Source organism: Lutra lutra, chromosome 1, assembly GCF_902655055.1.
Source record: "Lutra lutra chromosome 1, mLutLut1.2, whole genome shotgun sequence".
Lineage (NCBI taxonomy): Eukaryota > Metazoa > Chordata > Mammalia > Carnivora > Mustelidae > Lutra > Lutra lutra.
Window position 1 is genome coordinate 71,362,065 of NC_062278.1, and position 25,181 is coordinate 71,387,245.

The 25,181-nt window shown below is 38.0% G+C and overlaps 1 protein-coding gene across 1 annotated transcript; it reads left to right on the forward strand.

Moving 5' to 3' along the window:
* The first annotated feature begins 1,114 nt into the window (after positions 1-1,114).
* On the forward strand, positions 1,115-24,826 carry DIPK2A (divergent protein kinase domain 2A). Its single transcript, XM_047727133.1, has 3 exons — positions 1,115-2,048; positions 17,063-17,366; positions 21,988-24,826. Exons 1-3 carry the CDS (start codon positions 1,392-1,394, stop codon positions 22,317-22,319), a joined length of 1,293 nt encoding a protein of 430 aa, XP_047583089.1. The 5' UTR covers positions 1,115-1,391; the 3' UTR covers positions 22,320-24,826.
* Positions 24,827-25,181: the final 355 nt, after the last annotated feature.

Sequence of the window (25,181 nt, forward strand, 5' to 3'; positions counted from 1 at the left end):
CTGGACCGCCGCGCGGCGGAGTTGGAGGGGGGGGCCTGGAAACACCAGCCCGCGCCTCACCGACCGCGCCGGAAAATTCACTTCTCCAAAGTGAAGCAAACGGCTTCAGGGCCGCGCCGTGAAAACAGGAGGCGCAAGGCAACCCCGCCAACTGCTCATCCTCGCTCGCAGCAGCTAGGACAGAACTCCCGGCTACACCAGGCCGCGTCGGTTCTCTCTTCATGACACTTTTCATTTAGCTTCGCTTTTTCGTACCCGCTCAGGAAATTTAAGATGCCTCCACAGATAATAACAGACGCCAAAGACGCGGCGCCCCAGCCCGTCCGCCAACTACTCACGCCTTTCCCACGTTTTCACCGCAGACCCGCCCCTGGCCTAAAGGCTTGCGAGCCCAGGGAGACGCGAACTCCCGCCAGGAGTGCCCCGCCTCGCCCCGCCCCCAGGCCCGCGCCCCACCCGGGTGAGGGGCGTGGAGCACGTTGCCCCGCCCCCTCCTTCCCCGGCGAGAGCAGTTCTGGGTGGAGGACTGGCAATTCCGCAATTCATTTCTTTTTCACTCCCGCTTACAGGCTGTTTCCACGATAGCAAAAGAGAGGCCCCAGTAAAACTCAACAATCATAAAAGATTAACTGTTAACTAAAAGTCGTTTCGCTACCACATCTCGCCAGCTTATCCCTCCCCGAAGAGCTCCAGCTCCGCCCCCGCGAAGCGGGCCCCGAAAGCCACCCCCGCGGGCTCGCGCTTACGCTTTCCGGGCGGCGCGCGACGCGCTCGCTCCGCCCCGCGAGTCCCGCCCCCTGCCCCCCCCCCCCTCTCTGGAGAGCCAACGCGTACGAATCGGGGCGTGAGGCGTCAGGGACGCGCGGGCACCTCATCCTTCCCACCTTCCTACACTGTTGCTACTTTTCGGTGTGAGATATTCCAGCTTCTCTTCCCCTTCCGTGAGTCCCTCTTTCTCTCTCCTCAAAGACCCCGCTCGCCCCACAGGCGGTCGCCGCCGCAGCTCTCGCGCCCCCAGCGAGCAGTGCGCGTGCGCGCGCGCGGACGCGCGGCCGTCGGGTCCCCGCGCTTCCCCCCTCCCTCCCGCTCCTCTATAACTTGGTCGGCGTGCAGCAGGCGCCGCCAGAGTCGGAGGGCGGGGAGCTCGGAGGAGGGAGCTCGAGAGTTGTGGAGACTAGTGACTGGGAGAAGTCGCAGCCTGCTTTGGTCGGCTTCTTCCCGCTCCCCGTCTTTCTCTCTTACACACCTACTCCGCCTCCCGCCCCAGCCCACGACCTCGCTCCTTCTCTCGCCCGGGGACCCCTGCCGGTCGCTCTCCAGGTTTCGGCGCGGCGGGGGCGCCCACGGGGTGCCCTCGCCCTCCGGGTGCGTGTGGACAGGCGGCGGGCGGGATGTGGCGCCTGGTGCTCCCGAAGCTGGGCCGCCTGTCCCGCTCGCTGAAGCTGGCGGCGCTGGGCAGCCTGTTGGTGCTGATGGTGCTGCACTCGCCGTCGCTGCTCGCCTCCTGGCAGCGCAACGAGCTGGCCGACCGGCGCTTCCTGCAGCTCAATAAGTGCCCGGCGTGCTTCGGCACGAGCTGGTGCCGCCGCTTCCTCAACGGACAGGTGGTGTTCGAGGCGTGGGGCCGCTTGCGCCTGCTGGACTTCCTCAACGTGAAGAACGTCTACTTCGCGCAGTACGGCGAGCCCCGCGAGGGCGGCCGCCGCCGAGTGGTGCTCAAGCGCCTCGGCTCGCAGCGCGAGCTGGCGCAGCTCGACCAGAGCATCTGCAAACGGGCCACCGGCCGACCTCGCTGCGACCTGCTCCAGGCCATGCCCCGCACCGAGTTCGCGCGCCTCAACGGCGACGTGCGGCTGCTCACGCCCGAGGCGGTGGAGGGCTGGTCGGACCTGGTGCACTGCCCCTCGCAGCGCCTGCTCGATCGCCTGGTGCGCCGCTACGCCGAGACCAAGGACTCGGGCAGCTTCCTGCTGCGCAATCTCAAGGACTCGGAGCGCATGCAACTGCTGCTGACCCTGGCCTTCAACCCCGAGCCGCTGGTGCTACAGGTAGGCGCGGAGCCCAGGAAGGAGGTGGGGGGGTCCTACCGGGAAGGGCCGCGCGGGGTAACCGCAGTCGGAGAAGTGGCTCAGCCGGTGCTCGTTGCCCCGTTTGGACCCGGCCCGGCTGGGCCAGCCTGCGGACGTGGGAAGGGGGCGGCACTGGGGGACCTTTGGGCGCTGTGTCGGATCGGGGAGGGCGACCCGGAGGCGGGAGAGTCCGTTCTTGGCAGCTAGACGCGGGCGCATCTCGGATTCGACTGCGGAGCCTTTAACAGCAGAGGGAGCGCGTCTTGTACGTTCCCAAAATGTCTCTCCAGTGAGTTTCCTTGGGCTCTTCTCCCCGCCTTTCTGCTTTTATCCACCGGGGTTTGCACTTCCACAGTGCGGTCTGTTCACGAGCCCTCGGATGTTTAATTCTTTTCAAGTGTTTCTATACTGCATTCGCTGTCCCCTTTGGTACTCTTCGTGCCCGGCCTAACTTCGGCCCCAAAGTCTTTGTTTTATCCTTCAGCTAAGTTATCTGGAGGGTCATTGGGGCAGTTAATTTGGGGACAAGCTGGGGAATTGAGGCTGTGGTCTGCATAATCCATTGAGCCGCGCTTTGAGTGGGATTAGGAAGAAGAAAAAGTAAGGCATCCTTGGACTTGGGGCTGGGAGGATTTGAGGCCAACACGGACATTTTCATCCTGATTCTGTGACCTGCTGTATTCATCTAGTAATTTGGCTGCAGGAAGAAGATGAAATGTTCAGCCAGGGTGAGAAATAGGGGAAGGAGATTCTTATTCTCCTTATTGGCTCTCTCCTGACTTTATTTTGAAAACAAACACCTTTTCGGGGAGTAGGTTGGCGTCTTTTTAGTGATGACAGCAAAAAAAGGAAAACCCAAAAAACTGTTGACCTTTGGAGTAGTTACTGAGTTTGTGCACATTCCCACCCGGCTTTAGTGTGGTGTCCTTGGGTAGTGGTTACAGCTGTGGGGTTGTGACCCTTCCTCTAACTGCAGGAAAGTTACCTTGCTCCTTTCCCATACCAGTTTTGCTGTTTATCAAATACAAGGAGGGGGGGAATACTTTGGTATACTTCATGCTTTTTCTGTGCTCCTGAGAATGTTACTAGTGGGGGGTGTGGTTGTACAGGATTCTTGTGTTTTGTTTTGTTTTTTTATCTGAAGTGCATGAATAGGAATGTACGGTATTCATTTATATTGCTTTCTTTTCTCAAGTTGTCCGCTGCCCAACTTAGCTAAGAGAAACCAGCTTTGTTTCATTAGTTCAGCCAGATGATTTTAACACAAAATAAATACTTTGCCTCAAAACTTTAGTGTGGGTCTTAGTAAATCTTAAACTGTTATTGGATGTACCTAAGGGGCTACATTTAAAGTACAGATTGTATATTAAACACTGCTCTCTTTAACAGTGAGTGGTGTGTAAAATTGGTTAAACTTCCTTCTAAGAAATTATTTTATTAAGTGGTTTCAATAAAACTAGCCAGTCTATAAAGCTTAAGTCCATATTTGTGATATACATTTGACTTGAAACTTTTTTTTCCATTTAAACTGTCTTTTATCTTTGAGAAGTAGATGTTTATATTAGGAAGGTTGGTCCCTGTAGAAGGCTTTAGCAGTGTATTTGCAGATAATCTGTCAAATTCTCTGGGACCCAAAAATTTAGTAAGGAGCTATCTGAGTAGTAGTACACATTTTCTGCACTTGTAATAGTGGGTACCTATTGAAAGATTTTCATCAGGTGATTCTGAATATTGGTATATTAGAAACAATAACTAGGACTAATATTTTAAGAACATTATATATCCAGTTCTTTATAAAGCTGTCTTGCCATTTGATTTGCACTAAGGAAAATTTGCCTTATTTGGGAAGCTTTTATGTTAAATTTTTGAAGTTTGAAATTGTCTTGACATTTTCAATTTACTTTGTAGTCGAGATAGGCAAGTGTGCTCTTAGTTCCTTTTCTGATTAACTCTTCCCTCAAACTTCCTCTTTCTGTTTTCATCTTTAGTGATAAACAACTTAAAAAAATCAGTTATATTCTTGTAATTTAAACTTTTACTCTGAGTAAAACATTACTCTGAGTGGGTGATAGATAGGTTATAGGATAAGAGTTTGTTTTTAATATGTGAGGAAATATATGTTAACCTGGTTAATTTTGGCTTTTGTATATTGCATTTGAAATTTAGGCAACCCCTTTCTATAACTAGTAAGTGCTGTGTGAAATATAAATTTGGGGTCTTTAATACCAGTCAGTCATATTGGTATGTTCAATTTTTTACATGATGAACAAGCAAGTTGAATAAGATTTATTTTTAGGGGCACCTGTGTGGCTCAGTGGGTTAAAGTCTCTGCCTTCGGCTCAGGTCATGGTCTCAGGGTCCTGGGATAGTGTCCCGCATCCGGCTCTCTGCTCATTGGGGAATTTGCTTCCTCTTCCTCTGCCTGCCTCTGTGCCTGCTTCTGATCTCTGTCTGTCAAGTAAATAAATAAAATCTTAAAAAAAAAAAAAAGACTTATTTTTAAATAAATTTTCACAGAGCTGGTACTTTGTTTATAGAACCACTTCATCTGTGGGGAAATATTAGTGAGTTAAGTATGATCAATGCAATTGAGGTTTGATGGTGGCAGAAAACCACTAAAGTTAAAGGAATCTTAAAATTTTGTGATAAGGTGCAAAGATTGTTACTAAGTCAAGTCACGATGTTTGTTATTTCTGCTAACTAGATAAATGAGTTCAAGTTTAATATTTATATGGGTTTCTATAAAACTAATAGCTATTTAAAGTACTATGCTGTATTAATAATGATAGAAAACCTCACTCTTATTTGCCTGTTTGTGCATTTTTGTTCACGTATCTTAAAAAAATATGCTTAAAGATCAAGCCTGTATTTTACAGCTCAAAGAGGAACGCAACATTTTTTTGTTTCCAGGAGAGGGAGCTACTTATTGAATTTTTAGACAGTTGGTGACAAATTGGATTTTTCTTATATTGATTGTCCAAAAATTAACTACTTTGGGGGGGTAAAAAAGTGTTTTGAACTGACTTCATCAAAGTATTCTTAACAAAAGTTCCAGTGTGGTAAACATGCTTCCAAAATAAATACTTAAAAATCTCCTTTGATGAATACTAAAGAAAGAACTGAAAATGTATATAAATTTTGCCTGTTAAACTTGACTCTTCTGATTTTAAGAAGCAATAAACAATTGAATTTTCTATTATACCTTGAAAGAAGACATGGAAGATACTGTGTCTATAAGATCTATTATACACATACCTTATCTATGTAAGGCTATGTAGATTTGTAATATGGACTTAGCCAGTATGAAATGGTATGAAAATACAACACTTTTCCCATTGTTGCATAGTTTTACTAGCTTACAGCAGCTTATCTAGTTCAAAGGAAAGTTGTTTGGCCATAGAATTATCATCTTCTAAAAAAAATTTTATAAACATCAAGCAAGATAATGCTAGAACCTTTTTTTCTACACTGATACATTTTTTTTTCACAGTTTTACTTCACCAAGAAGTATGTTTTAATTATAAGTATACCATAATCCTATGAAGAAAGTTGGAGAGAGGGACTTTGTTGATTTTTTTATTGTGTATAGCATTCTTGGAATACTGGAAAATCAAGGAGGTGAAGTGTTTTGACAAGATGTCAAGGTTATTGGTAAATTTTCTACCAATATTTGTAGTTACCTGTTTCTCGAATTTATAGAAGTTGTGTGTGTGTTAGAGAAAAATACTGTCTGAGTTTCCTGAAGCCCAAACTATCTCTGACTTGATGACCTAGAGATAATGACGATGGCCTTATTTATAGAAACAAAGCTCTTACTTGTTTAAGATGGAGGAATTGGGATTTGTTTCATTACATTTATAGAACTTTATTTTAAATTTTCTGAATCATGGTTTTAATAGGAATTCATTAATTTTTCAGCATGTAACTGTCATTTATGCTATAGATTTTAGCTTTTATTTCAATTTTTGTAAATGACACAGTACTATGCAAACCACATTATATAGTGCCAAATCCCTTATTTGTCTAAATAAGCACTCCGTGTTAGACATTAAATAAGGTAAAAGTAACTTTAACTATCAGCTAGTTAATCAGCTGTACTGAAGCTTATATGGATCATCTTAAAAATAGTTATGATTCAGACTATGAGCCATACCTTTGGTTACATTGATTTAGTCCATCCCTATATTACATGATGAATTTTTACAGAAAATGTTGAGTGAATGTTGTTTTGTCCTTAAAGATACTTCCCAAAGGAGAAAATATTTTTAAGGTGCACTGCTCAAGGTATGGTTTTTGAAGTATACAAAAGATTATGGCCATTTAGCTGTCTTACTTTGGACAGGTTGACAAACTCTTAATGGGACTTACTTATTTATAAACTAAGACTATTGTATTAGGTCCTTTCCTTTTTAGCCCCAATATCCTTAGTCTCAAACCCTTGATTTGAGAAATTATTTTTTTCTACTTCTGAGTTTGACTTTAAGTGGTGGGTTTAAACTTCTAAAAGGGGATTGGGGGATTTGGTACTTGGTCCCTGCTAGAAGATATGGGAAGGAGGCCAGGATAGATAGCCCTGTTTTCAAGCTTGCCTTCCTCCCAGACTTTTACATACCGAATCAAATTAAAACAAAACGAAAAACCAGAGATTTCCTTTAAAGGAAAAAAATATGGAGCTCAATGTGGCCAAGTATCATGTGGGGCAGTAGCATTTTAAAAGAATGTTCCAGACTTTGTCTCAGGAGTGTCTTTGAAAGCAACAGCTTAGGGAGCCACCTACTTCTCTCCCACTGGATGCTACTGTGGTAACTGCATTCCCAGAGCTTCAAAGATGGTTCTGAGTAGGTAGTTCTAAGTAGAGCACTTTAAAAAAAAAATCTAATTCGTAGCCTTAAATCTAGAGGTTTTAGTGTTTTTCTGTTTTTTTTTTCTTTAATCAGAGGTTTTATTGACACTTGAAAATGCTTCATGAAAAAAAAAAAACAAACAAAAATAATGCTATAACTCTGTGTACCTCACATCCAGAGACTCTTATTTTGGAAAGGCTTTAGAAACAGGCAATCACCCTTGGGATAGCACCACTTCCAGATCAGTGGAGCAAAATAATTTTGCCCCACTGGCCTATTTTCTGGATTTATTCATATCTTCTCACCATTATTAATTCCGAGGTCCCTTTTGTACTTTGTCTAATCTACAAACAATTTTCCTTCGTATTTCCACCATGTAGATTAGCACATAACTCCTCACACATGTTGGTAGGAAATAGAAAGCTTACTTTTGGGGGATTTGCTTTCTAGACTTGGATAATCATTTTCCCAGGATCATCAACTGGTTTTTATTTTCTGTTTTTCTGGTTTATGGTTTCTGGCCTACTTCCTGTATTGCAGTAAACTTCTCAGAATGGCTGACATTTTTTTCTGTCTTCCCTTTTAATTCATTATGCATATATTGAACTAATATGACCTTAGAATATAGACCCTGCGTTTTCCCTACACATACAACTAACTTTAGTAAATAATTGTAAATTACTAGTAAGATGTAGATAGTTATTATTCCTGGTCATAGACCTTGAAAGGTTTTTAATTATGTATCAAACCTTTATCCAATTTGTATGTCTTTATTAAAATAGATTCTTGATAGAAAGTTACCTGAAATAACCTGGAAGCTCTTTGAACCTATAGCCCTGGATTTAGAATCAGAAGAACTGGACTTTATTTGTTTATTTGGTAAATGGTCTGTTATAAGGCAATTGGAGTCAAAGGATCTGTCTAGGCAGATAGATAAATAGTGTACTGTATAAGAGTTGAGTATATATGGGGCGCCTGGGTGGCTCGGTGGGTTGGGCCGCTGCCTTCGGCTCGGGTCATGGTCTCGGGGTCCTGGGATCGAGCCCCGCGTCGGGCTCTCTGCTCGGCAGGGAGTCTGCTTCCTCCTCTCTCTCTGCCTGCCTCTCTGCCTGCTTGTGGTCTCTCTCTGTCAAGTAAATAAGTAAAATCTTAAAAAAAAAAAAAAAAAAAAAAGGTGGGTATATAAATGAATAATTACAACCAGTATAGTATAATAAGTCCTATTAAAAAAAAATATACCTGCATTCTGTCAAATGACTCATTTAGGGAGAGACGTGAGTGTATCTTTATAGGTGTGGATACCAAGGAAGATTTCATGCGAATTGAGTTCTGAAGGATAAATAGGATTTTGCCCATGGATGAGGCTGGGGGGGACAGGTAGAGTAGTGGGGCAGTATCGAGGTAGTATTCTGTACTAACTCAAAAGTTGTTGAATGGTCACTTAATGTTTTAGAGCCTTAGTTTCTTAACAAAATAGGAATTATAATAGTTACCTATAACAAGACTGTTTTAAAGAGTAAAGGAGACAGTTATTCCAATAATATACACAAAATGTCTTTGTTTTTTTAACAATATGTTACTACTTTGCAAATTAATTTATTTCATTTTTAGTTGTACTTGAAAAGTTCTTCAGTACATTAAGTTGACATCTATCTTAAAAATATGTACATTTTGGGGCACCCAGGTGGCTCAGTCATTAAGTGTCCACCTTCGGCTGGGGTCATGATCCCAGGGTCCTGGGATTGAGCCCCTCATCAGGCTCCCTGTTCAGCAGGAAGCCTGCTTCTCCATCTCCCACTGCCCCTGCTTGTGTTCCCTCTCTCACTGTGTCTCTTTGTCAAACAAATGAATAAAATCTGATATATATATATATATATACACACACACACACACACACACACACACATATTTTACTCTTTCTATAACAAACCTTCAAATGTTACCTTATTTACGTATATACACACCTTAAATACCTACCTAGTTGCTGTTTCAGGCCATTTTTTTGAATGGTATTTACAAGGAGGGTTAAGGATTTGTCCCGTATGAAGTACTTTGAATAGAAAGAATATTGTAGGCAATATTATTCAATATTTTAATTTTTCTCTAAGTTATTATAGTTCAATAATTGTAATTAGTACAGTAACAGTGATAATTTTTTTAAAAAGGGTTAGTTCTGGTCTAATTTCCTAGGCTGAGATACAGTCTTAAAAGCTAGATCATCTGAGGTAGGTGTGATGCTTCAGGGTCTTCTTAACATTTTGCCTTTCCAGTGCACATTTGGAGTTTTAACTGTGAAGTGAAAAAATCTGGCAAGAATTGTGTGACATTGCTCAGTAGTTCCAGGAACTGATCTGTGTACCTGTAGGATACCGTGAAGATGGTAGGCCAGGACAGTTTATGCAGCTTTTGTGTTGTCAGACACTAGGTGAGGGCAGCAAACAAAAAACAAGGTAATTTCAGATTTTACATACTATAAAAATAATACAGCAGACTCCTGTGATGGAGACTTGGTTTGGGGATAGAATACTCTAAATTCGGTGGTCAGGAAGAGTCCCATTTCAGCCAAAGTATAAATGATGGGAGATATAGCCAGTGGTACAAGGATCTGAGGTCAGAGTGGTTTTGGACAAGAGATAAGGCAAATCCAGAGGAGCAGGGAGCACGGGAGTAGGGAAGCCTGGTAGAATATAAGATCATAGAGGTAGACAAGGGTCATATCCTGTACAGCTTTGTAACCATGCATAATGAGTTTAGGATTTTTTTTTTTTTTTTTAATTTCAGGGCAGTGTGAAACAATGGAGGTGTTTTCAGTAGGGCTTGATTTGGGAGAAGGATTGTAAGGGGTAAGAGAGAAATCTGAAAAGCTTTTGCACAAGACTGTGGGAGAGAATGGTGGTTTGAATTAAGATGGTTGCGATGAACGTTATAAAAAGTGGACAGAACCGGTATATTTTGGAAAAATAGTTGACAAGACTTGCTGATGGGTAAAGGTATGATGGAAAGGGAAAAATAAAGGATATCTCCTGGGGTTTTAGTCTGAGCAACTACTAAATAATTCCTTATCATAATGTGCAAGCCCAGAAAAGGAATGGCTTTGGGGTAGGGGAACCAAGAGTTTTGGTTTGTCTGTAGTGAATTTAAGGCAACAACAGGAATACAAATCTAAAACCAGGCCTCGGGTTTAACACATACACTCTGCTACTAGAGGATAGTTTGGTCTTTTTCAAAAGGGTGATGTTAATTCAGTTTATGTTTTAAAGGAACCAGGGGAGTAAGTTCGTACTTACTATTCTACTTGTCAGACCTCAAAGAAATGAAGTCTTGACTGAAGAAAGCAAAGTAGTGTTCTTGGGTTATTGGGTCCTGAAGAAGCTTATTATATTATATCCTTTTTCTTTATTTGAAATTTTATTTCAATTTTTCTTCCAACATTATTGGAAGAAAATAAGTACGAGTGTATGAGTATGGTGTTTTAGATTTGTATTTCAACTTAGAAATGTGGATCACACTTGCTGATGTAACTATAGGTAAGAAAGCATCGTTTGAGACAAGTAAATTTATGCATATTTTTAAAACTTGTGGTCCAGTGATGGGGGAGGGGAGTGCATTGCTTAAACTATTTATTCTAAAAGATTATTATTTTCTATCAAACTTATGTAGATTTTTTTGTTGTTGCATTTTGACTTTAGTTTCCAATTTTAGAAACAGCTATTGGACATATTCAGTGAAATAACATAACCTTGCTATTTTCAAGGAATTGCTTAATATTGTTGGAATTCTAGGTGGGTGGAAAATGGCATTCAGGAAATTATTTAATGAAATAAATGGAACATAAGCTGCAACTTAGAAATCTTGAGATTATTAAGATTCTATAGTATTTACAATGGATTTTGGCCACTATTTATTAGCAGTATAAATTAAGAAGCTAAAGTCTTAGAGAAATTTTAGCAAAAATTAGGTAACCATTAAATCATCCCAGTAATTTTACTATATTCCCCCTCCAGACAGTTCACAAAACTGTGAACACATTAGTCTGTCACCAGTACAGTTGACTAATCTCTGTGAACAGCTGTTATAACATGCGTTACTACAATGGGATTTTGTTCACATTTGGGCTTTTAAAAATAATTTTAAAGTTAAATTGAACTTTTAAGCATTTTCTAGTCTTTTGATAACATTAACTTTTGATAAGTATTCTCAAGTTTAAATTACTGTGTGTTCAGAAATGCCAGTTCTTTAGAAAACCTATAACCAGATTTTTTTTTTTAAAGATTTTATTTATTTATTTGACAGAGAGAGATCACAGTAGGCAGAGAGACAGGCAGAGAGAGAGAGGAGGAAGCAGGCTCCCCGCTGAGCAGGGAGCCCAACGAGGGGGCTCGATCCCAGGACCCTGGGATCACGACCCGAGCTAAAGGCAGAGGCTTAACCCACTGAGCCACCCAGCGCCCCCTATAACCAGATTTTAAATTGTATGTTTTGATTATTAATAGATTTTTTTTTCAAGTCAGCTTCTTTTTATTAGGAATTTCCTCCTTTAAAAAATAAGTCTCATGATACATCTTTTTAGGTGAGCTACAAAGTTACCTTCCTTTTAATGGAATGTTGTTAGTAAATGACTGTAAAATATTTCTTGCATTAAAGGAAGTATGTGATCTTTTTTTAAAAAGATTTTATTTATTTATTAGAAAGCATATGAGAGGGGAGAGGGTCAGAGGGAGGGCTGACTCCCTGCTGAGCAAGGAGTCCAATGTCCCAGGACTCTGGGATCATGACCTGGGCTAAAAGCAGTCCCTTAACCAACTGAGCCACCCAGGCGCCTGATCTTTTATTTTTTTTAAGATTTATTTATTTGAGAGAGAGAGAGAAGCACGCAAAAGGGCAGAAGTGAGCATGGAGTGGGGAAGCAGAGAAAGAGCCCTAAGCAGACTCTGCATGAAGCCCAACACAGGGCTCTGTCTCACAACCCTGGGATCACCACCTGAGCCAAAACCAAGAATTGGACACTTAATCTGTTGTGCCACTCAGGTGCCCCAATCTTTTAAACGTAGTGTACAAACCCTACTTTTGGTCATGTAAGGAGGAAAAACAAAAGAATAGATCACAACTTGTAGAGTTGACCTTACTTGAATCTGTCAGTTTTACTCATACATCGTATGTCTTTTTAAAATAACCGTGTTCTGACATAATATAATAAAATGACCTTATTAATCTGGTAAGACAGTGGTTAGTGATCAAAAGATATTGAGATATTGTAAAAGTTTGTGGTTTTTTTTAAAGAATAACATTATATAATACAGGATATTTGTTAATTCCAGTACGTACAATGTTTCTGAATGTTAAGGCTTTTTTTTTAAATTGTTTTGGGTTTTTTGTTTGTTTGTTTTGTTTTGTTTTTCCAAAGCATTTAGGCCATGTTGAGGACTTTGTTTTTGTTTTATTCTGTAAGTCCCAGCATGATCTGGTCCCCGCTTCCCTTTACAGACTCTGTTACCTCAAGCCATTTCCTTCTCATTCATTTTTGTAAAGCTGCTTTTGGCCTTTTCTTCAGTACTGAGAAAACTGTTTCCGACTCTTCTGTGGCCTGGAACATTTTTACACCCCCTGCCCAGTCTGTCTAATATTACACCCATCTTTTTTATCTCAGCCTCAGTAGCACTTCCATAGAGAAGCTGACCTTTACCACACAATCTGAAATATGTCCCTACTTCTCTTTCTCAGCATACTCTACTTCATAATTTGTAACAAATTATGTAATTTATAATTTTGTATATTTAATAATCATTCTCCCAACTCAGGTTGAAAAAGCTTCCTGAGAATAGGGACTGTTTTATTTATAGCTGTTTACTTAGCATTTCATGATGTTGTTACGCTAGATCTAGAATTTTTTAATATAAAATTAGTATTCTCCATTCCATAGTGACTCTCTCACTTTCTAACTCCAGGTGCTTTAATAGTAGTCAGTGAGATGTGGGTTAACCTACAATCTCTTATCTGCAATTCCAAATTTAAAAACCTATAGAAAATAGGGTTTGTCAAATCAAAAAATATATGAAAACATGAGAGTTATGTGCTTTATCCCACTTACATTATTTTCACAGCATAATATGTCCCAGATTCTCCATAATAGGAGAATGCAATATATGCACTGTTACCTTTCCAAAATTTGGAAACTTTTGAAACAGGAAGATACTGGATTGAGGGGTTGTACTAGCCTAACTTTACCTCTATCTGTGTGACTTTAGGCAGATCATTTAACTGTGCTAGTAAGATTGAGCTAGATTTACAACTCAGGTACTTCCAACTCTAGAATTCTTAGATTTCACATCCCCATTATAAATCACATAAACTATTATGATGATTGGTTTTGATCAATAAATAGATGATAGAATACTGCAGCTTTTAGAATTTATTTTGTGGTGCAAGCTATTATAAATGAAAAGAAATTACAATGCTGAGTTTATGTATGTACAAGTTATCAAGTTTTAATTTCTTGTATTTTTAGTGCTTATGGATGCCCTATACATTTTTCATAGTATTAAGCCTTCTTAAACTTTGGTAGCTAATTTATATATTTCACTGTAAATTAGGAACTATTAGAGGATAGTGATGATGCTTTTCTAATTTGGTGGTTCTTGACTATTTTTGGAATATATTCATTATTTGTGGATAACTTTCAGTAAGTGATATGAAAATAAGCATAACTCTTGAATATCTGGACTTCTTTTTTAATGGGTTTAAATAGGAAGTATAAAATGTTTTGGTAAGCAGTTCTTTATAAAGTAGCATAAAAAATTCTTTATAAAGTAGTATATCTGCAAAGTACATTTTATATTCTTTCCTTTGGTTCTTGGATTGTCTTAATGAATATATATGGTGGTACAAATACTCCAGTTTTACAGAGGAAAAGACTGAAAGCTCTAAGAAGTTTTCAGTTTGGCACAGTCACAGTTCATGAGATACAGAGTGATTTCAAGTCCACTATTTACTTGTATATTTTATTGTCTTTTAAATATATGAATTTTATAAAATGCTATATTACCTTAAAGAATATAAAATACCTAAATTTTCTAATCTTTAATATCGAGTGTGTACATTTTATGTCAACTTCGTTTTCTCTTAAAATGGAAGATGACCTTGGTGATTTTGTTTACTTATTTCTGAAACTGACTTTAAGATACTGTGAATGCCTATAATATTATTATTAGTATTATTGGAGTTTTATGGTATCCAAGAGGTAGCTTGCAGTTTTCTGTTACAAAAGGAAAGAGAGAAAGAGACATAGTGATTTATCTTGGGTTTCATAGTCAAAATACTTTTTTTTTTTTTAAAGATTTTATTTATTTATTTGACAGAGAGAAATCACAAGTAGGCAGAGAGGCAGGCAGAGAGAGAGGAGGAAGCAGGCTCCCCGCTTGAGCAGAAAGCCCGATGTGGGGCTCGAACCCAGGACCTGGGATCATGACCTGAGCCGAAGGCAGCGGCTTAACCCACTGAGCCACCCAGGCGCCCCCAAAATACTTTTATTTTGTAAATTAACTGAAGGCATATAATATATTTTTTAAATCTTATCAGTTACCCATGTTTATCTTAATACCTAAATTCCCATTTTTAATTTTTACATTGGTAGGAATAGTCATAGAAGCTTTCTTTGAGTGCTCACCAATTTAATTTTTTTCTTTAAGTACAGTCATGGAAAGGGAATACGTAATTTTATAAATGTTTTGTACCTTTTGTACAGTTTTTTAAGCTAATCATTTAGTTTTAAAACTTTAGCTATTACACTTTGATGTACATTCAACCTGGTGTAAAGCTCTTAACAAATAATTGGACTGTGAATCTCAGCAATAAACTTCTTATTCTAGCTGCCATGGGGTTTTTTTTTTGTTTTTGTTTTTTGGTGTTTTTTTGCCCTGTTGAGTTTGATAATCAGAAAGTAAGAAATTGCGTTTCTCATTGTGTGATTACTTAACAAATCCATGCTGTAACATCTTAAAGTTTTGTCTGTTACACTCTGCTTGACCATTGTAATTTGGTTCTAAGCCAGAATTGTTTTAAATAAAAATTATGTTTTGGCTTCCTTTGAGCATTTTCCTTGTCCTATAGTGTTTTCAATAGAATTCTTTTCTCATTAATGAAATCTATTTTGATTATACTCTGAAAAATTCTTGTCATCTGAGTTAGTGGTGTGGATTCATTTGTTAAAGTTCTTCCAAAAGATTAGGTAGCAAGCTATATGAAAGAATTGTAGTGCTCTTCTTAAAATGAGGCATAACAGTATTTCAGTTAACATTGTCAGAAAACACTGTATGAATGTAAAATTGTTCAGTGTGACTTTTGTTCATATATTTTATCTTCTTCTATGAGGGACTTGGGTAATGAAGTGTATATTTGACTGTCATTTGCCAGTTGGAAAGGCTCCAAAAACAAGGAGGCATTTGTACATGTGCAGATGTTGGCAAGGTTCCCTTTTCTCCTGTTGTCAAAGACCATTTTATTTTCACAAAGATATGTTTGTATCTGTTCTGTGGTATGACATGTGAATAATATACCAATAATGTATAGAGGAATTTTTTGTTTTATTTTTTGTGGGACAAAACTATATAATCTCTTATATTACCAATTTTTAGTTCTTTCCCCTTTTTTCTTTTAATGTCATGGACATTGTATTGTACATAAATACTTCTGGGAAACACTTAAATCTTTTGTAATTATTTGTGTAAATTTTCAAGGTTGAGGGGCGCCTGGGTGGCTCAGTGGGTTAAAGCCTCTGCCTTCGGCTCAGGTCATGATCCAAGGGTCCTGGGATCAAGTCCTGCATTGGGCTCTCCACTCAGCGGAAAGTCTGCTTCTGCCTCTCCCTCTGTGATCTCTCTTTCACTTTCACTATCTTTCTCACTCGCTTTCACTCTCTCTCTCAAAGTCTTCCAAAAAAATATGTAGATTGTTCAATTTTTAGCAATAGAAGTAATCTGTATTTATATTATGCACCGTTTTGTTCTGTTTCCCCTACAGTGTTTATATAAGTATCATCTTATGATTTTTCTCCCCATTTTAAGGAAAGATGCCAGGCTTCCTCTATACTTCCTCTAGTCATATTATCTTCCCAGAAGTTGTTTAAAACATTACTTCCCATCCTTTTGCACCACAATGCTCATTTTGCAGGTGGAAAGTATCTTAGATAAAGCCTGATTAGGAGAATAAATAATTTTGAAGTTGAGCTAAAGTTGAACAGAAATACAGTGGCAGTAGAAAGGGAAGCAAGATTGACTTGGGAGCAAAGGTACTTGGACTGCAGGTTGCATCAATAGGATATCAGATTGCGCTTTACTAACCTTTGTGTATAGGTTAAGAAACACTTCTGTAGGGGCGCCGAGGTGGCTCAGTCGTTGGGCATCTGCCTTCCACTCAGGTCATGATCCCAGTGTCCTGGGATGGAGCCCCACCTGCTTGTGTTCCCTCTCTCGCTGTGTCTGTCAAATAAATAAATAAATCTTTAAAAAAAAAAAAAAAAAAACAAAAAAACCCACTTCTGTAAATTCCTCTCTAAATTGTACCCCCACCTGCTTGTGGACTAGGTAAGGTCTCTATTAAATGCTCTCTTAGGACTCATACCACTTCCTGGTAACTAACATTTATATTCAAAGTTATTTGCTTAGTATCTGTCTTCTCTTCTAAAATTTTTATTTTAGAGACTCTTTGTTTAGCTCACTCCTAATTGCCAGCACAGTGCAGTGAGTGGTGCCTGGTAAATACTTGCTGGCTAATAGGCCTGCAGTGCTGTTCACTCAAAAGAAAGGATGGTTGACTGTACTTAAACCAAGTCAAAAAGAAATTGTAAATACTTACAGGTTTGGTAATAAGGAAGGTGCCTTATGTTTTGTTGATCAATTTGGTTCTGAAATCTGTGATAAACAGGACTTTCTATTTTAGCTTTATACTGTAAAGTTATGTATTTAGATTTTTAGCTTTATTATGTAAAGTTATGTATGAATTAGAAAAGAAATCAAATTTATCTCTCTTCAGCTCCTGAATATAACAGGAAATCCAAGCGCATGCCTAGTAATAATCTCTGCTGAGAGGATCTGAGGGGTAGACTTAGGATATCTTCATCAGGATCTCTTGTAATATAAGGTAATTCTTTTGTAGAGTTTTCCATCTGATGAAGGATGGCCATTTGCAAAATATCTTGGAGCTTGTGGAAGAATGGTGGCTGTAAATTATGTTGGAGAAGAACTGTGGAGTTACTTTAATGCACCATGGGAGAAACGAGTTGACCTCGCATGGCAATTAATGGAAATAGCAGAGCAGCTTACAAACAATGACTTTGAATTTGCACTCTACCTCCTGGACGTCAGCTTTGACAATTTTGCAGTTGGTCCTAGAGATGGGAAGGTAATCATTGTGGATGCTGAAAATGTTTTGGTTGCTGACAAAAGGTTAATTAGACAAAGTAAGTATATAACTTACATTTATTTGACCAGTATCCGTAAACAGAACCAGTTTATTATACTATTGTACTCTTATTAATCAGTTTCTCCTAGTAAAATATCCTTTGGATCAAATGGACACAGATATACTGTCTGTGTGTGTGTGTGTGTGTGTGTGTGTGTGTGTACATGTCTTTTTCTTAACAGTCTGCTACATTCTGTGGTTTAAGAGTGTAATGCAGAATTAAGTTTTTATGTAGTTACAGACTACCAGAGAAACTGTTATGCTCTCATGGAGGTCTTATTTTTCTGTGGGATCACTTAACACAGTGATGTTCTGTGTTCCATTGTTCTGTGGGGTCCCCATGGTGATTTTCTTTTTCTTTTAACCATTTAGATGATTTCTAACACTGCAAATCCCTAATTTTGATTTGACATTATTACATCTTACCCAAAACTTTACTTTCCATGTATTTGTGAGCTTGTCATGGCCAAAGTGGGCAGATTGTCTGAAGTATTTTGAAAACTAAATGCTACAGGAATTTTAAAGTGTCAGAGACAAAGCCTGTAACTCTCTAACGAATCTACTTAATAAAAGAAACTGAAAGGTGGTTGTTCTATGATAAGGGTCTTATATTTTTAATCCCCTTTGTTCCTGTCATATGAGCATCTTTTGATGAGCCCAGACCAAAAATGTGTGGCACCTGGGAAATGCAGTGAAAGTAACAGCAATTTATTAGGTTGACACTTAGGTTTTGCATGATCTTATATTGATCCTTGATTTTTCCCAGTACCTTCTGATTCCATACTCCCCAAACTACTTTCTTATTATTTCTCGACTCACCACGTAGATCCTTCCACAGGGAAGAGAACCTGTCCTTTTCTTTTTAAAGTGTACAGGTCAGTGGTTTTTAGTATACTCACAGTTATGCAATTTGCCTAAACTTTTAAAAATTTCATTTCAGTGTTTGTAAAAAGAATTTCTTACAGTTTTTTATGTAGACATTCTTGGAATACATGTCACAGTTTTTTATACCAACTAATTCCTAATCTTGGATGACTACAACCACACAAGTATATTCATACAGTGAGTGTTGCCCCAGTAATAGCTTAGCTGTGACCAGTTCTTTTCAAATGTCTCATGGTAGGGTTGTTTAAATATCTACTTTTCAAAATGCCATATTTATTGACACTCTTTGCTGAACTCTTTCTAGTGAATGATCTTCATTTTCTCCTTCACAGGGAAACTGAGGTTTTGCTGTGACAACTCCCTAAGTGTCCTCTTTATTACCTAAACTAGTAAAAACAATACACATTTATTCCTCTATTTCAGACAGAGTAGATCCTTCTCTGAGAATTTGTTGCATTTATCTTCAACTTCCCATTCCCTTCTTAAAATCCAGTTTAATCCAGTTTCTCTTCCCTCCCCATAAACAAATATGTCTAAGACTTTTTCTTTTTTCCCATGCTTTTCAGTTGTTAAAAGTATTGCTTACTCCGCCTTTTTCTACTCCCTCAGCCTCCATTCATTCCTCCACCCATTAGAACCTGACAGATTTCTGCATTACCATTAGCAACCACCCAATTGCAAAACTTATGAAGTGACTGATTAGTAACAACTTCCTGAAATTCTTGAGTCCTTTGATTTCCTTCTATTCACATAGTTTCTTTCTTAAAACATAAATCTGATCTTACCACTTCCTTGCTTAAAGTTTTTGATGAATTCCCATTGTTCTTTAAGTAAAACTCAAACTCGTGTTTATGTACTATCAATACCACAAAAACAAGCAATCTTACTAAAAATGAGCAGAGAACTGAAGAAACATTTATCCAAAGAAGACATACAGCTGGCCAACAGGCACATGAAAAGATGCTTAATGTCACTAATCATCAGGGAAATGCAGATCAAAACCAGAGTGAGAGAATACTTCACACTAGTCAGAATGGCTGGTATCAAAAAGCTAAGTAACAAACGTTGCCAAAGATGTGAAGAAAAGGGAACCATCATGCACTATTGGTGGAAATGTAAATTGGTGTAGCCACTGTGGAAAATAGTGTGGAGGTTCCTCAAACAATTAAAAATAGAAATACCACATGATCCACTAATTCCACTACTGGGTATTTATTCAAAGAAAACAAAAACATTAATTTGAAAAGATATATGCACCATGTTTGCTCTAGCATTATTTACAATAGCCAAGACATGGAAGCAACTCAAGGTGAAAGCACAAAAGAGGAAGTGATGTGTATATATTTATGTTCATATACACAGTGGAAGTTTAGTCATAAAAAAGGATGAGATCTTGCCATTTGCAACAACATGGATGGACCTGGAAGGCATTATGCCAAATGAAGTAAGTCAGGAAGAGAAAGGTAAATACCATGATTTCACTTATGTGGAACATACTAAAAAAAAAAAAAAAAGAAGAAGAAGAAGAAAAGAAAAAAAGTCTCTTAAATACAGAGAACAAACTGATGGTTGCCAGAGGGGAGATGAGCAAAATAGATAAAGATAGATGCAAGATAGATACAAGATTAAGAGATACAAACTTACAGTTATTAAATAAATCGGAAAGATGAAAAGTATAGCATGAGGAGTATAGTCAAGAATGTATGGTGACAGTTGGTGACCACATATCGTGGTGAGCATTGAATAATGTATAGAATTGTCAATCAGTATGTTGTGTATATGAAACTAATATAATGTATGTTAATTATACTTCAGTTTAAAAGCAAGAGCTTATAAGGTGAACCAATTTTTTAAAAAATTTTGTAACATTTGAATGTGAATTTCAAGCAGAAGTAGAGTAAGGTTCTTTATGTACAAAAGAAACATTAAAGAGAAAGAAAAGAAGGAAGGAAAGAGGAGAGGAGGAAGGAAGACCTTAATCAGGTCCTAAGGAAAGGAAAGGAAAAAAGAAAGGAATAAAGGAAGAAAAAGGAAGGAAGAAAGAAAGGAATGAAGGAAGAAAAAGAAAGAAAGCGTTCTTAATCAGGGCCTAAAATGCTTGAATTTAATATCCCTCTGTCTACTTCCCTTGATACTTCAGCTACAATGGTCTTTTGGTTTCTTAAATGAACTTTTTTGCTTCTGGGCTTTTCCATATGCTCTACCTAAAATGCCTCATCTGTCTTCCATATTCATCTAGGTACCTGTCCTTTGAACCTTGGCTTAAAAGTTACACTTGACCACTGTATCTAATGTGAGGGAAAGTTGTTTATTTCAGAAACCTTTCTACTGTTAAAAACGTGTTTCCTTTGTAGCATTTTCCACTACTTATGATAATGTTTATTTATTTAATATCTATTTCACATAATTGATAGTAAGCCAGTGAGGGCAGGAATCATCTTATTAGTTATTTTGTTTACCTAGTATATACCCTTTCTTGTCATAGAGTAGGCATTCACATAATTATTTGCTGAATGAATGAGCTTTTTTCACTAGCCTCTTCTCTGCCAGCCTCTTAAGTTCCAAGGTTCCATCCTGTCTTCATTTCTTTCCTTTGCTTTCAACATGCTTTCCAATGTAATTCAGCTCTTCTCTTGGCTCCATCAAGCACTTGTATATTGATGTGTTCTAAATATGTATACTGTAGCTGTGACTTCAAAGCCCTAAGTTTCAAGTCTGTTTCTAGTTGCATGTGATATGGCCCCCTGAATGCCTGGTAATTATATTTACTCTATATATAAAATGTTAACAATATTATGTAAATAATATCTACCTTGTCATCTAACTAGAACCTTAAACTTTCCTCAAAATTAAACTCCTATGTTTCTGCAATTTGGCTTTTTTTTTTTTTTCTGGACCATTAGTTACTATCATCATCTTAGTCATTCCAGTCTTCAGTGCCAGTTCTCTTTCTATAAAAGAAATCGTGTTCATGACCACATAATTTCCAAGCTATTTCTCTAGCCTCATTTGTACCTTCTCCCCAGGTAGCTATCTCACACTTCAGCCTCCGTGATCTTATTGTCCCCTGAATCAGCTGGAACAAGCCCTTAAATCCATGCCTTTGCACATATTTATACTGGGCCTAGCATACTGTTTTCCCACATTTCTTTTCACACTTGCTTATTATTTAAGACCTAAAGCATATGTTCTCTATGCAGCTTTCTATAGCCCCAGGCAAAAGTACTGCTTCCTCTGTACTCTTGTACCATTGAGTCTTCTGTATGGCACTTTCTCTGTGATGGAAAGTTTCCATCTAGGCTCAATCCTTGAGTAGTTAGAGACCTCGTCTGATCTTTAGGCCTGGCCTTGGTGAACTCCCACTAAATGTTTATATATAAATTAATAAATTTCAGTGTTTAAAATTATACAATTTTAGGAACAAATACTACTGTGTTAATTAGTAAATTTTATATTTTGGGAAGGAATGAGAGCTCTTTTAAAATGTATTTTTCTGGGGCGCCTGGGTGGCTCAGTGGGTTGAGCCGCTGCCTTCGGCTCAGGTCATGATCCCGGGTCCTGGGTTCGAGCCCCGCATCGGGCTTTCTGCTCAGCGGGAAGCCTGCTTCCTCCTCTCTCTCTCTGCCTACTTGTGATTTCTCTCTGTCAAATAAATAAATAAAATCCTTAAAAAAAAAAAAATAAATAAATAAATAAAATGTATTTTTCTCTTTCTGCTTTTCCCCCTTTTACAGATAAACCTGAAAATTGGGATGTATGGTATGAAAGCAAATTTGATGACTGTGATAAGGAGGCTTGCTTATCATTTTCAAAAGAAATTCTTTGTGCTCGTGCAACTGTGGACCACAATTACTATGCCGTTTGTCAGAACCTCTTATCCAGACATGCCACCTGGCGTGGCACTTCTGGAGGACTTCTTCATGACCCACCAAGTGAAATTGCCAAAGATGGCCGACTAGAGGCCTTGCTGGATGAGTGTGCCAACCCAAAGAAGCGCTATGGAAGATTCCAGGCTGCGAAAGAACTGCGTGAATACCTAGCACAATTAAGTAACAATGTGAGGTAGTCTATGGTGAATTTTTCTTTTCTCCGTTTAAATAGCACTGGCTAAAACTAAACCACCAAAAACTATCTGGAAAAATGAAATTTGGAAGTAATACATTCAGAAGATGATAAACTTGCACTGATAGATCTTCTGTTAACATCAAAATAAGACATTACTTCAAAAATCTCGTGACGCTTCTGCAATTAAGTTTGTTCTTAGACTTTGGAGACTTGAGCTATCGTTGACTGCTTTGCTCCCCTGAATGCCTGAGTGGATTGATGAATATTGTGAAGCTATTGGAAATGAGTCTGATAGTTGCATTGGCTTGTGTATCAAAGGGTACTTGGTATTTGACTTAATTTGCATTACTATCATGATTTTGTGAATCTCTTGCATTTACTTTGAATGTTAAGTTAGATTGGCCTGTTTTATAGGCCACTTTTTCCTTCTGATGTAGAGGTGTTTTTTTTCCCCCCTCATTTTTATGGTTTGTTTTTTTTTTTTTATTAAGTTTTACACATTCAGGTTATTCTATGTGTTTATTTAAAGTTCAACTAGTTTTTGTTCAGTGCTATGCGGTACACATTTACTATTAGGGCAAGATTCCCAGGTTTACTGTATTTTCAGAGAGCTGAATATTTTATTATGTAAATACTTTTCTTCCCACTTTCTGTGGTTTCACCATTGCATGAAATCATTCAAGGTTATTTAACAGTTACGTCCCTCTATGTCTATAATTATAAGTGTACACTAAACACAAAGTTTGGCATATGTTGCAAAATGTCATCTTGTCCTTTTAAAGGCTTTAAGAAGAGTATACAAGCAATCTACACCTTTTGTTAATGTTGATTGAAGAAAAAAAAAATACACAGTATTTTTAAATGCTAACTAGTCCAAGATAGTAATGCATATGCCAAAGAAATGTTAGATCTGGTGTCATGGTTAGATTTTAAAGTTCTTATTATCACACTTCCAGTACTATAACTCTGTCATTATTAAATTCAGATCTAACTGGTTATTCTTTTATGTTGCAAAGGTAAGCTGCTTCCAGGCATATGTGACTTAAAGATATCCTACCTTATATTCATTGGTAGTTTTGCAGAAATTAACATGGTATAGTCATCATGAGTTTAATTGGGCATCATAACTTTCTATTTATCGATGGACTAGTAACTTTTATCAAAAAGCATAGGTTAGCCAGTCTGCCCAACTTGGTATTCATTACCCCAAATTTAAGTATGTGGATAAAAATTAGCAAACGTGTGGAATTTGTGGGCTATTTTTAAAAGTTAGAATATATAAATTGACTATCACTAACATAGGTGATACTTTTTTTTTGTCGCTTTAGCTTACAGCAAAGTTTGGTGTAGTGTGCAGTTATTTCATTCTAGATGGACTTTATTCTAAATCAGAAATTGATTAAAATATGCACACCAAAGCCAGGTTTTTCTTTTCCTTTTCATTCATTCAGCAACTATTTATTGAGCATCAGCTCTGTGCCAGGCACATTACTAGCTGCTACACACTGTCTAAAGGTGACATGGTTAAGTAACTTTACAATGATTATCAAATACTTTAATGTAGGTATTTCTTAAGTTGAGATAGCATTGAGTTAGGATGGTGCATTCATGTTATTTTACGCTTGTAATAGAAATTCTACTTGTACCATCTATAACTGGGTTGCTACAAAAAAGCATGATGAAATCCATAATGTTAACCCCAGTATAAAAAGCTGGGAGAAGGGTAAGTACTCTCCATTATAAAATAGATTGCATTATGTTAATTTTTATACATCCGTGTCTTACAGATATCAACTAGCCCTCAAAGAAACATTTAAGTGCTAGAAGTTTCACTAAGCTGACTTTTTACGACTTCAGAAAACTTTTGAGGGGAGCAGGTAAAATTATTTGTCAAACATTCACTGCTTAGAACTTCAAATAAAATCCACATTTTCAAAACAGAGCACCTTTTATATTTGATAAGTGTTCATTACAAACTTTAGAATGCCAGTCACAGAGGGTTGTCTTTATGTTGGGTTAGCAAACATTTATCTTACTTTGGAAAAGCAATTGTGATTTTAGAACAGGAAGTGAGAAAACACTGCCAGCAGTGACTGCTACTGGAGGTAGTTGTTAAAACTACCATTTCCCCCATGAGATTATGTGGAATTTCTTTTATCTTTGGAAAAAGTTGAGAAGATAGTAAAAGAATTAGGAATTTTAAATTACAGGGAAAAATATGTATGTGAAAAGCAATAAATATTTTGTTCACTTTGCTATCAAGATGTTCACTATCAGATATTTATTATACAGCAGCAATTTATATTTTTAATCATTGCCCATTAATAGACACAGTAAAATATTTTTGAATCAGACATTTGGGGTTTGTATGTGCATTAAAATTGTCTTTTGTACTGTAAGTTACTGTTTAATTTGAATATTTTATCAGAATTGTCTCCCTGTGCCTTTATAATATAAAGTTGTTTCTACAACTTTTAATGATCTTAATAAAGAATACTTTAAGAATCACACTTTCCAGACTCTCTTAACTTCAGATATCTAAAATTTTTTTTAATGGAAAGTGAGGTTGTGTCAGTAAGTTATTTTTTTTTTCCTCTTGCATGTATTTTGATACCGTTTTCAGAAACTATCTGGTTGGTTGTATGCTGGACTTAAAGTTTGTGTGTTTTCTTTTGTTTTTCTGTAGTAAACTTTTTTCTATAGTAGATAACTTACTGCTGATATGGAAGTTTAAAAAAAAATTATGGAATTTTTCAAATGTATACAAAAGAATAATATGGTAAATAATAGTTAACTATGATTTTACTAACTTCAAAAGTTAGCAACATGTGGCCAAACTTATTTCATCTATGTCCCAATCTGC

Coding starts and splice junctions, on each gene's coding strand:
- DIPK2A (XM_047727133.1), top strand. CDS start 1,392: ATGTGGCGCCTGGTGCTCCCGAAGCTGGGCCGCCTGTCCCGCTCGCTG. Junction 2,049..17,062: donor CCGAGCCGCTGGTGCTACAG/GTAGGCGCGGAG, acceptor ATTCTTTTGTAG/AGTTTTCCATCTGATGAAGG. Junction 17,367..21,987: donor CAAAAGGTTAATTAGACAAA/GTAAGTATATAA, acceptor CCCCTTTTACAG/ATAAACCTGAAAATTGGGAT.